The 12,061-nt window shown below is 63.9% G+C and overlaps 3 protein-coding genes across 3 annotated transcripts; all 3 read left to right on the top strand.

Moving 5' to 3' along the window:
• The first annotated feature begins 347 nt into the window (after positions 1–347).
• Positions 348–2,393, top strand: CHLRE_01g048800v5 (uncharacterized protein). Its single transcript, XM_043058928.1, has 5 exons — positions 348–558; positions 630–707; positions 849–1,190; positions 1,553–1,827; positions 1,988–2,393. The coding sequence occupies exons 1-5, from the start codon at positions 376–378 to the stop codon at positions 2,112–2,114; spliced, it is 1,005 nt and encodes a 334-aa protein (XP_042928842.1). The 5' UTR covers positions 348–375; the 3' UTR covers positions 2,115–2,393.
• A 50-nt stretch (positions 2,394–2,443) lies between these two features.
• On the top strand, positions 2,444–4,993 carry CHLRE_01g048750v5 (uncharacterized protein). Its single transcript, XM_043058927.1, has 4 exons — positions 2,444–2,724; positions 2,922–3,132; positions 3,705–3,842; positions 4,288–4,993. The coding sequence occupies exons 1-4, from the start codon at positions 2,578–2,580 to the stop codon at positions 4,455–4,457; spliced, it is 666 nt and encodes a 221-aa protein (XP_042928841.1). The 5' UTR covers positions 2,444–2,577; the 3' UTR covers positions 4,458–4,993.
• A 54-nt stretch (positions 4,994–5,047) lies between these two features.
• Positions 5,048–12,043, top strand: CHLRE_01g048701v5 (uncharacterized protein). The gene is made up of 10 exons (XM_043058926.1): positions 5,048–6,524; positions 6,803–6,870; positions 7,124–7,240; positions 7,574–7,643; positions 7,846–8,019; positions 8,441–8,553; positions 8,909–9,001; positions 9,589–9,703; positions 9,999–10,763; positions 11,040–12,043. The coding sequence occupies exons 1-10, from the start codon at positions 5,664–5,666 to the stop codon at positions 11,388–11,390; spliced, it is 2,727 nt and encodes a 908-aa protein (XP_042928840.1). The 5' UTR covers positions 5,048–5,663; the 3' UTR covers positions 11,391–12,043.
• Positions 12,044–12,061: the final 18 nt, after the last annotated feature.

Here is a 12,061-nt window from a genome sequence, read left to right as displayed (position 1 = left end):
CTCCCACTTCGCTCGGGCATACCCGTGGGCATACCGCGAGAACCAGGGTCCAGGGGAGACGAGAACCCTGCGAGAACAGCCCTCCCCAGTCCAGGAGCACACTTGCACAGCATGACCGCCCCGCCAAGGTCGGCCCAGGGCTTGGCATCGGTGTATGCGTTCAGCACATTCGCTCAACGGGCAATGGCGCAATGCACGCACATGGCTTGACACCTCGGCTGCATGGGTGTGTGCCAGAGCGGCCAGGCCGTGGCGTGTGCAGGATGCAGGATGGGCCATTTCGTCGTTTTCTGTGGCTCGGTGCGCGCACTTTGCGTAAGAAGGCTATTATTCGGCCGCAAACTCATACTCATAAGTCACGACCGATAGCTGCTCATGCTCCGCTGCGACCGGTTCTTCTCGAGCACACGCCTCGTCGACAATCAGACTCTTCAAATCAGCTGCAAATATATCAACAACAAGTTATCTAGTCCACTTTACGCATCTTGCAATTGCAATCAAGGAAGCGGCCTTGCAAGTCTGCGACGCAGCTCGAGCAGCTGTTATAGCTCAAGACAGGTTAGTTTGTAATCAAGAGCTCTGAATGTACGGAGCGTTTGCGCTGCACTCAGCTTCTGCTAATATTGCAGGTCCCTGCGGCCATTGCGGAAGTTAATGTCCGCTCGGTGCGCAGCCTCAGCCGCTGGCGATGGCAGGACCTCGCTCAGGTAACTAACACTAGGTGCGGGCACGAGGAGGGGGGCAGGTAGAGGGGGGCACGTAGAGGGGGGCATGCAGAGGGGGGCAAGTGTCTTGGGCGTGCCGGAATTTCAGCTGGTATACCGGCTTCTGCACCCCACCGCTTCCAGGTGGCCTTCCTGCTAGCGGCATCGTTCTATGAGGACGGCGAATCATGGCAGCTCGAGAGCCCCCCGGTCCCGGCGACAAGTAGCACCGCAGTAAGCCAGGATGTAACAGAACTGTTGCCTGCATCGACTGATGCCAGGCAGTCGGCAAGCGGCGCCGGCCGTAGCAGCAGGAACAGCAGCAGCAGCAGGGCAAGCAGCAGTGGCAGTGGAGCAATCAACCGGCCACTGTCAGGAGCTGCTCTGCTGTTCGGTGCGTCCTCGCTCCTGGCCATCTTGATCCAGCACGCCACATATGGTGCGCGCCACGTCACGCTGCTTGCGGAGTTGCAGGAGTCCGGCGAGGTGCGGGGGCGGGGGTTCATGGGTCAAGAGCGTTGGAGGCGATGTGGATACCGGTTGCGCTGTTTATGTTCCGCGCGGCTTCGTGAAATGGCGATTGCCGGTTTAATGGCGACGGTGTGATGCAATTGTAAGAGCGATGAGTTGGCGCTCTCAGAGGGGCACGGGTCACAGCGAGATGAGGTAGACGCTTGCGGCCTCAGACTAGAGACGTGGCGTGGGCTCATTACACGGATCCAATGCATATTGCCACATGATATACGGGGCGACTTGTGGTACTTGGCAGCAACTCGAGTTCCAAGGGATCCACATCCGCCGGTTCGTGCCTCCACCATGTTGCGCAATCGCACTTGCCTGGGCTACAGGTGATTGGCTGCTGCGGGCTGACGTTCGATGCTGCTCCAGCCGACGTCGTGGAGGCCACCGGCGCGCCACAGGGCTGCGAGTATGCGCTGCTCACGGGCTTAGCAGTTGCGCCGCCGCAGCGCCGCCGTGGTGTCGCATCGGCACTGCTGCAGGCGGCAGAGCAGGAGGCGCGGCGGGGCCCTGGCCAGGCACGGCGGGGCCCTGGCCCGGCACGGCGCCGGCTGCCGGCACTTCTGGCATTGCTGGTTTCCAAACTCAACGCCGCGGGAAGGAGGTGCGCGCCATAGCAGAGAGTCAAGGAAGGACTAGAACTCGGGTACCAGGCACGGGTGCGAAATTGATGCGTGACCCGCTGCGCGAAACGAAGCTTGCCTTGCACTGACAAATGCAGTTACTTTCTTATCGTGCCGACCTTACTTCGTGCAAATTCGCAGGCTGTACGAGCGGAACTTGTACGAGGAGGCAGAAGACTGGGTGGACACGCGGTGGGAGCTGGACGCAGAGAAGGGCCGTGTTGGGAAGCCCCGGCGGCTGCTCCTCTTTCGCCGATTGACACAATAGCTGGTTAGGTTGTGGCATACGCAAGCCAGAGCAACGATGGCGATGTTGGTAGCAGGACGGACTCTTGTGTGTGTGGTGTGTGTGTGGTGTGTGGTGTTGCAGGCTGTATGCGCGGAACATTTTTTCAGTGTGAGCGAGATTTGAGAGCGACGGTGTGCTGCAATGATGAGTTGGCGCTCTCAGAGGAGCCCGGGTCACATTGTTGCGGACGGAGGCATGGATGGGGGTTCCTGGAGGCCTTAGCGATGGTGGAGGGGCAACCTTTTGGCCTGACTAGAAGGCCCATCAGATGAAAGGAAAGCTACTCGAATCATACATTACAACGACCTATTATTAAGTGCAACGCGAGCGTCACTCGGAAAGCAAGTTAAAATTGAACTGTTTGCAAGTTTGGTCCACAGAACTGACTGCTTGTCCTTGTAAATCATTACGAAACATTTCAAATAACAAAGTTAGCTCTAGAATGCAGGCAATTCAACGGCCGCCACTCAGCGCTTGCGCTCGCCCAACCCGTTGCCATTTTGCGCCGACGAAAGCTGCATTCCCATCTGGGAGAACTGGGTTTGCCCAACTACAAGTATGCAGGGCTCGGCTACAAGGCGAGGAGCAGGTCCGCACTTGGGCTTCGTGGCGGTGGTTCAGCAGGGTTGTTTGGTGCTTGGCAGGAGTCTTATAACTTAGAAGCAGTAAATTTTAATACTGGGCATTTAGGGGAACCTGGCGGGTGGATTGGCCCTCAGCCGACACCCCCCCTCCCCAACCCCCCAGTTTCTTTCCTTCACTGACCCTGCCTTCCCACACCCACAGGCGGAGGAGGACCGCGTTGCCAGTGCGCGCGCGGAGGTCACGAAGCGGATAAAGGCACTGGGTACTCAGGGCAAAGTGAAGGACGCTATCTCGGCCTTGGCGGGCCTGGCTAACCTGGGCATTCAGCCCGACACGCGGGCGGCGACGGCGCTGGTGCAGGCGTGCACTCGTGACATGGAGCTGGCTCAGAGCATCTTTGACGAGATGTTTGGTGAGCAGGGCGCTCCATCACAGGCATACAATGACTGAAATGAGGTTACGGGTACTATGGGACCTTCGGAATTGGAGCATGCGTTGCCTGCCGGGCCATGCCCTCAACATGCCCTGCACAGCTACATCGGGAGAAGGTCGTCTGCACAGAGGTTCGCAGCAGCCTGGCTCATGGCGCGTGGAAGCCCTGCATCCCCACACACCTTCACGGGGTGCTTGTTTGCACTGCTGCAAGTGCAAACCGCTCAATCCAAACGGCTCAGCCCCAGCATTAGGCGTCCATGTACGGTACACACAATCACAGCGCGCGCACACACATACACACATATATACATATATATATACACACACACACACACACACACACACACACACACACACACACACACACACACACACACACACACACACACACACACACACACACACACACACACACACACACACACACACACACACGTCAGCGAAATGCAATGCCTGCGATGACTGCGAAGCGTGGTCGTATACCTGCTGCAGTACTATACCTCCTAACCATTTCGTCACCCATCCCGTATTCTTTGCCGTGTCTTCCAGGCGAGTTCCTGCAACCCGACGAGGTGACCTTCTCGGTGCTGCTGCGCGGCTACGGCGCCACCACGCCGCCCGACTGGCCGCGCATCGACTCCACACTGACCACCATGCGTGTGAAGTACGGGATAGAGCCCACCGCACGTGAGTCCGGGGTGTCGGGCGGTGTTGGGTCCTACGCGGGGTGGTGGATGTGGAGTGGGGGCTGGTATGCTTGGTGCGTGTCGCTTGGGTGCAAGGGCGCCTAAGTGCTTGGGGGCTCGGATGCTCAATGGGGGAGTGTGTGGGGCGCATTCCCACAGGCCGGTGCCCGGTGCCCGGCAGCCGGGGCACCCCCTCCCCCTGTCCCCCCGGTACTGGCAGCGCCACAATGCAGCCGCCGTGCCAGTGGCCTGTGGTCAAGTCCGGCAGGGCTTGCCGTGTGTAGGGCCAAGGCGCCATAGCTGCTCGTGGAAACGTGGAATGGTCCTTCAGGGTCCTGCAATGCGCCGATCCCTTGCTCAACCCTGCTGGCCCCGATCCTCCGCCTCTCACCCCGCCCCCACCCTGCTCGGCCCCCCCCCTCCGCCCCTGTCCTCCCGCTGCTCAGTGTCCTTCAACGCGCTGCTGGAGGTGTGCTGCCGCACCAGCGACATCGACCGCGGGCAGGACATCATCGACCGCATGGCCGCTGACGGCGTGGAGCCGGACGAGTTCACGGAGGAGGTGGTGGCGCGCCGCCGCGTGCTGCGCAGCTACCTGCGCAAGACGCTGCTGTGAGCAGGGAGGTGGTGGGCAGCAGAGGGCTGTGGGGCGGGATCGGCCGTGGGCAGGAGCTGCGGAGGACCGGGTGAGGGACGGCGGCGGTCGGACAACAGCATTGAGAACGAGCTTGGCTCTGGCGTGCGGGAGGCGCTTGGCTGATGAGGTTGGCCGGTGTGTTGCTTTCGCCGGGTAATGAGGTGGGGGTGAAGAGAGTATGGGTGTGCGGCTGTTGTGGTCCTGGGAGGTTCACGCTGGCCGCCGCGGTGTGGTCCTGGAGGGCGCGAGACAACCCCCCCCCCCGGCACGAGGGGTGTTTTAAGCGAACGCCGGGACCTAGCACAAAAACCTAGGCACAAAAACCCGCATTAGAATGGACGCTGTCTTATGCTGATGGTGGAAGGCTTTGGACGGCTATACGGAGGGTTTGCGGCGGTGCTGAGCTTAGGGTCGGAAGCGTCGCAGTGACCTCACGCCGTGCGGCCCCCTGGCCCGCTGACCCACTTCTTTAGTGTCACACATCTCTGCTCGTCACTTGCCGATGAAATGTACTCGCCCTTCAGCCCAACACACGATCAAAAGTAGACTCTCCTTCAGCTAATGAGCCCGCGCACAGCCGCCGTGATCTTCGCTCTTGTGCTCCTTTCGGCAGCCTGCATACCTGGACATAGCTTGACAGCACCTTTCCAGACGGTGCCATCAGACACGCTTGCGGGCCTGAACAAAAGCGGCCGCGTCAGCGCCGCGGTTCCGGAGCCGCCGCCTGCAGCCTTCCGGGCAACCAAAGGCAGCAGCGTACAAGCGAGGGAGAATCAACAAGTTTGCCTACAGGGGTGGCTGGGACGGACTGCCCAGAATTTGAGCGTGAGCACATCAGCCGCGCTTCAGCGCGTACTCGCGGAGCTATTCGAGCACCTCCGCGCGGCCTCGCAGCGATTGCCGTTTGGCAAAGCCGAAGGGCTCCAGGTCTCTCCACAGTTTGCGAGACCGCCGACCCACGGACCCCTTGCTGCCGACAGCGCGGCCCCGTCAGCCTCTGGGGCATCGCCTCAGCAGGCGAGCCGACACATTCGCGGCAGCAGCCACTTTGGGCAACAGCAACGATACCGCTCCAGCATCCGACAGCGTTTGGCTGGCACCTGGCAGCGCCTGCAGCGCGTGCTGCGGCACCACAGCACGGCTAGCTACAGCCCATCCCGCCCTGTCCAGGTGTCGCTTATCCCCATGGCATCAGTGGCGCTGGCGGTGTTCCTGTCGGGCGTGGTTGCGGGCCGCCTGATAGAGCGGCGGCAGCAGCGGCGGCGCGCAGGAGGTGGCGGCAGCGGGCACGAGGCAGGCGAGGGCGAGGCGGCCGCCGCCGCCACCGCAGCAGACGGCGGCGCAGCGCGGCCGCTAACGCCGCCAGAGCTCCAGCCCCACCAACCGCACCACCTGCGCTCCATGGACCGCCCACACCTGCACCCTCTCCCGCACTCTGACAGCTTCTTACAACATGCGGAGCCAACGACGCCGACAGTTAGAGTCCAGCCGGCGACTGCAGCCGCCACCTCGGGAACCGCGCAGGAGCTCACCGCGGTGCCACAAGCTGCGCAGCTGCCGCAGCAGCCCCGGCAACAGCGCAGGTGGCGGCTGCTGGGGCTTATCCCGATGGGGCGCGGCGGCCGAGACAGCAGCGAGGAGCAAGGTGCCGCTGCCCCCAATGGCAGCTATGCAGACAGCGGCGGTGGCAGCGGCGGCGGTGGCGGCGGTGGCGGCACCATCACCGGCACTGACACCAGCACTGTCAGCACTGGGCGCACCCCAGCAGCCGGCGGCCCGCCAGTCACGCCGCCGCACCCGCACATGGCACACGCAGTGCCAGCTGCTGGTACGCCCTTTGCGCCGACCACCAGCGCGCACGCTCCTTCCCTACCCTGCCCCTCACCCAAGCCCTCGGGCGCACCCTCTTCTGCCGCCGCGTCCGCTACCCCTGCTACCGCCGTGACTGCTGCTGCGCCGGACGCCGCCACACACTTGGAACACCCGCGCCACGTGTGGTACGTCAACGAGCAGGACCTGCAGTACTTTCGGCTGCGGGCGGAGCAGGTGAGGCGTGTGTGTACGGCAGGGCTAGGGGCAGCGGCGTCGGGGACCTCTGTTGGGACTTGGGAAGCGCAAGGGGACAGGAGGACACTGGGCAGGGGGGCTTTAGATACCAGCCCAAACTAAACCGAACCCGATGCAATAGGGGCGTGGGGGACACATCCATGATCAGCACACGTTTGCGGCAGCATACATCACACCACGCCATGTGAAAGCATAGGCAGCCTGTGTCGTTTCCATCTTTGCTCACCACCCCTTCCCTACCGTGCACCCCGCGGCAGGACGTGTCGGTGCCGGGCGCGGGGCCGTGGACCCACATGATGGACAAAGAGGCGGCCCGGGTCTACAGGTGGGTGCCAGGGTGGGTGCGCCGTACTTGCCGTAGCAGCACACGCGGCTACCGTACCTGTCCCCTTCTTTGCTTCCCAACACAATAATGCCACCGCCTCACCTCCAAGGACCTGACAATGGGTTACAGAGTAGCGGCTTACCACGCGTAAGCTTGCATCGTATCACCACCACCATGACAACAGCCCCACCCTCACCACCACCACCATGACCGACCCCCTGTACGTTGCGGCGGGGTGCCGGTGCTGCTGCAGGTACACGGCGCACCGCCGCGCGCTGCCCAGCGGCCTGACCGAGTACCGCTCCGTGACGGTCATCCCAGACACCAGCCCGCTCGAGTATGTGGACTTCTCATTGGACGACAATTGCAGGCGGGTGTGCCTGTAGAAGGGGAGGCGGAAGCGAGGGGGGAGGATGCGGTGTGGTGCGGCAAGGTGGTGCGGCAGCGGTGTGAGGTGGTGGTGGTGGGTGTGCATTGGGTTACGGTGTGTGGCACTGGCCGTGTCGGTGTTCGCAAGCCTGTGTGCTCAAGTGCGGCTGCGGCGCCATGCGTCCAAGCATTACGTCATTACGTGGTGCCACGCACGAGCACCATGCGTTGGTCCTAAGGCTCGCGCTATCCCGCCCTGGCGTATATTGCTAATGGCTAAATGGTGAAAACAGCTCCGCCTGCCACACACACGCCCCCCCCTATGCCGCTGCAGGTGTCGCTGGGAGGGATTCATGGTCAGTGCGGAGGTGCTGGAGGCAGGAGACCAGCGCCTGCGCCAGCAGGTGTGCGCGGCGGCGCGGTGCAAGGCGATGCGATGCGTTGCGATGCCGTGCAGTAGAATGTGGACGTGCTCGTGTGGAGCTAGCGGCAAGCACACGGTTTGCATCACGAATTCCACCCACGCCGCCGCCTCTCGGCTCTCACTCGCACTCCACTCCACCCCGCGCTCATTCCCCACTACCGCTCCGCTTGGCCACCCTGCAGGTGGTGCGCTGGATCCGCACCTTCCCCTTCGGCTTCATCACCGACCGCGAGTACGTCATCGCGCGGGCGCTGTTCGCGGTCACGCCCGACGGCGCCGTACACCGCGGCCTGCCGCCGCCCGCCCGCCTGATGGGGCACCCCTCCGGCCCCTCAGCCAGCCTGTCGGCCCTGCAGGTGGGTGCGCGGCTCGGGGGCGTGCCGGACGTGCCTAGTCAGCACCAGGGCCCATGGTCACGACCACCCGGTCCTCGCCTGTTCGGTGCGCGGTTGTAGCTGGTCGCATGCCGTACCACTACGCATTGGGGGCTATGACTTGCATGGGCTGTTTGGGGCGGAGCCTTGCGAACGGCCAGTACTGGCGCCGCGCCACAGCGGGTGTGCCGCGGCCCCAGCAACGATGTCGGGCTGGCTAAGCTATCTATGCACTTGGAATGGGGAAAGCCAGCCTTGCTTGGCCCCCCGTTTTTGTGGAACCGGCTGCGTACATGTGCCATTGCCAGTCATCCACAGTCCGCGGGCAGACGTCATGCCTGCCTACCGGCTGACTGCTGCCTCGCATGCATCTTCCACGTCCCCATTCTTCATTGTGATGCAGGTGTCGGACCTGTATGTGGTCACCAAGAGCATCGGGCACCCGGGCGCAGCGGACGGGCAGCACGGCGGCAAGGTGGTGACCATCCCCGAGTACTACAGCATGTGGCGCTGCAGGTGCGTGGCGGCCGCAGAGGACCTGAGGCAGCAGGGCGCTAGCGTGGTAGACGTTGAGCGCCTGCGTGGCACTTCTGGGCGTTGGGCCGGGGCAGGCTTGGGCGCATTGTCCTTGCTTCGCTAGTGCAGATGACATGCCTTCTCCGCTGTGTATGACCCTGCCGGCCCTGCGCCAAGCGTGCATTGCATTCGCCCGCTGGATGTGTCGTGGTGCCACCCCACCCCCGCAACGCGATCACACACACACACACACACACACACACACACACACACACACACACACACACACACACACACACACACGCACACACACACACACACACACACACACACACACACATACACGCACGCACAGGACGGTGGCGTGCCCCTGGGGCGGTCAGCGGCCGGCGGTGGAGGTGCTGCTGCTGCACAGTGAGGACATGCGCATACCGGAGCGGCTGGCACGGTAGGGCGCTGCTGACAGGGTGGGGTGGGGGGTTGTACATACCGGCCCAAACGAAACCGAGCTCAATGCAAAAGAGCGAGGAGGAGAGCATGGCCTATGCTTTGACAACGGGGGTGGGAGGGCGGGCGCCGGGCGGGTTATGTGGCTTTGGCGCGCATCCTAGGCCTGCCGCGTGCTTTAGGCCGCCAGCTCCGCCTCAGGTGCACCGCGGCTCCTGCGCTCCTCGTAGCCAGTAGCGGCACCTCTGCGGGCACCAGGGCAGTCACGCAATCACGCAGTCAGTCGCTAATGCAACAAGCCCTAGCCATGAACACAGCCAAACCTAAGAGGAACTGGGGATAGGCGGGTCGCGGGTCATGCAGTGCGTGATGGAGGACCGCCTGGTTGCGTTGGCTGAAAGAGCCACGGGCGGGCGTTAGGAGGCCATCCATAATGCCATGCCCGGTAGGGTTAGCGACTTCGCGGGGGAGCCCGATCACGGGGGAACGCATGGCATCACGGCTACTGGGTTAGTTTACCCCGTGCTGCCTTACTGCCGCCTGCCGTGCCCGCCGCCGGTATGCCTCTTATTCCCTGCCATGCCGCAGCATGGCGATTTCCATGGGCATGTCCAAGTTCGTGTCCACCATGGCCGCGGCAGTGCCGGGCTTCGTGGCGGAGAGGCGCCGCCGTGGCCTGGCGCCAACCCAGCCCGACCCGCAGGTGGATGCGCAGAGGCACGGAAGGGGGCGCGAGGGGCGCACGGAGGGGGGGGGCACGGGAGGGGCAGTGTAAATGCCAAGGCATGCCAAATCCATGACACAAGAATGGGGTGTATATGCACATCATAAATTACAGAGTTGTGCAACGGTTGGCCCGCGTGCATGGCGTGCACCGGGCCCTGCTGTGCAGCATGGCCTTTGCCGTGTCACTCCTGATACCGCTCACACTGCATCACTCTAGTGCCCGATCCGATCTCCCCCCGCTCCCCAACTCCCCCGCTCCTCCCGCTCCCCAGGCGTATGGGCACCACCATCATGTGTACGGCCGGTCCGCCCGCGCCGCCGCAGCGCGGGCCGCGGAGGAGCACGATGTGGCGGCACCAGGAGGGGACCTGGCGGCGGCAGGAGCGGCCCCAACGCCCGCCGGCTCATACGCGGTCACGCAGCCCCGGCAGCTGGGCACTGCCGCCTCACCAGCCGGCCCAGCCCATACCCCGCAGCAACCGGCGGCACCGGCGACACCGCACCCTGTGCCACACGGCCATGCCGCGCCTGCAGCAGCCACGCCGGCCTCAACCACAGCCACGCCCTCTTCCGCGGCGTCGCAGCCCTGGACGCCGCTGGCTGCAACAACACCCAGCAGCAACGGCTCCTCAGCCTTCTCCGTCGCCTCCACACCCACGGGCCCTGTGCGCGCTTTGTGGAGGCCGCACGTGGCATCTACCTCCCCCAATCCACACCACTGGCCCGACACAGACAGCGCGGGCACAGCAGGTGGAAAGACCAGCGCGCGCGGGGCGGGCGGCATCGCGCGCTTCAGCCTAACGCAAGTGGCTGTGGGCGGCGACGACATCGGCGGAGGCGCGGTGGCTCAGCTAGAGGACAACGCGGCGGCAGCTGGCGATGGCACAGTGCAGCGTCAGAAGCATCAGGAGGGCAATGGCGAGGCGGCGGCGTCAGGAGCGGCGGCATGCGGCGAGGGCGTGGTGGCGGACGCGTGGTGGTCTTTGGGCCGAGCCATGTCGCCCACTGGCCTGTGGCGTCGCCAAGACCTGCCCAAGGTGAGAGGCACGGCCGGGCGGCGGCCTCAGGCAGGGGGCTCACCGCCGGGCAGATGTTTTGCAGCAGCGCCCGGACGCATTACTCTTGTTGGGTAGCTTGTCAGACTGAAGGTCATTCACAGACATGCTGCGAGGATGTGCAATAGGAATGCCCGTTTGTCACCAACTTGTTGTGGCCGCATGATGGCGTGTGGCGGCTCCGCTACGTGGATTTCGAGCCGCCGCGCACGTGGAGTGGATACCAAATCAACGTTTGTCCCGACCTCGCTGCGACAGATGTCTTCGGCCTGGGGCACGGACCCACAAGGTGGCAGCCGCAAGCGTGGCGGACTTTACCGGAGGGCGCTGCTGGCTGCCGCGGCGTCGGCTGGCTTGCTGCTGGCGGTGCGCGCGGCCGGCGGTGCGCGGCGGCCCCAGCGCAACAGTGCAGGGGGCAGGCACGGAGGCCAAGCGGCTGCAGACGTCGCCGTCGCAGCTCCTGCCGCGGGTGTTGCAGCCGCAGCGCCAGCCGCTGAGGCCTCATCGGGCCGCGCGAGTGGTCTCGCCATCCGGTCTGGTCCGTTTCCCCTGGGGGAAGCTGACAGCCCCGACACCGGAACAGAGTGTACCCGTGCTGTGGCGTTTTAGAACCGCTAACCAGCGCTGATAACGGTCACAGCGCCTCCACGCGGCACGGCAGCCGTCTGGCATGGCCCAGCGGACGCTTTACCCAGCAGCCGCGGTGCGGCGCCGCCTCGCGCAGCAGGGCAGGAGGCCAGCTGGGGCGCGGTATGGCGTTGGCGTCATGGATGCGGCGCACAAGGCCGGCGTGGGCAGTCGAGCCGGCGCTGCGGCGTGTGGGCAGTATGCGGAGGCCGCATCCGGACGGGCGGCTGTGGCGGTGGCTCCGGTTGTGCGGGGGAGAGCCAGGGGTGTGCACGGGATGGTGAAGGTCGTAGAAGTGTTGGGCCGGCGGCGGTGGTGGTAGGGAGTGAAGAGAGGAAGGCTGAGGTGCTGTGAGGCGCTTCGCCTGCCGTGCAGGCGGTGGCCATGTTCTTTTAGGGGTTAACGTTGAACCAATCCCGCAAGGAAACAGTCGCGCTGCAAGGAGAACTGCAGCTGCATGTTCGTTTAGGGGCTGGGCATGGTGAGAGGCGGTGGCTATGGCCGAGTCAAACAGGAAATAGACCATGCTGCCGTACGGCTTGATTGCTGCGCTCCCGTATTCGAGGTACAAACGATATTGGATTCGGTTATTGCTTCGCGTGTGCTTGCGGTGACAACGCTTTAACTCTCATTCTCTCAACGACCATGACCGT

The sequence above is a fragment of the Chlamydomonas reinhardtii genome, chromosome 1 (genome assembly GCF_000002595.2).
Source record: "Chlamydomonas reinhardtii strain CC-503 cw92 mt+ chromosome 1, whole genome shotgun sequence".
Lineage (NCBI taxonomy): Eukaryota > Viridiplantae > Chlorophyta > Chlorophyceae > Chlamydomonadales > Chlamydomonadaceae > Chlamydomonas > Chlamydomonas reinhardtii.
The sequence above is the reverse complement of the archived record's forward strand: the minus strand, read 5'-3'. Positions and strand labels throughout refer to the sequence as shown.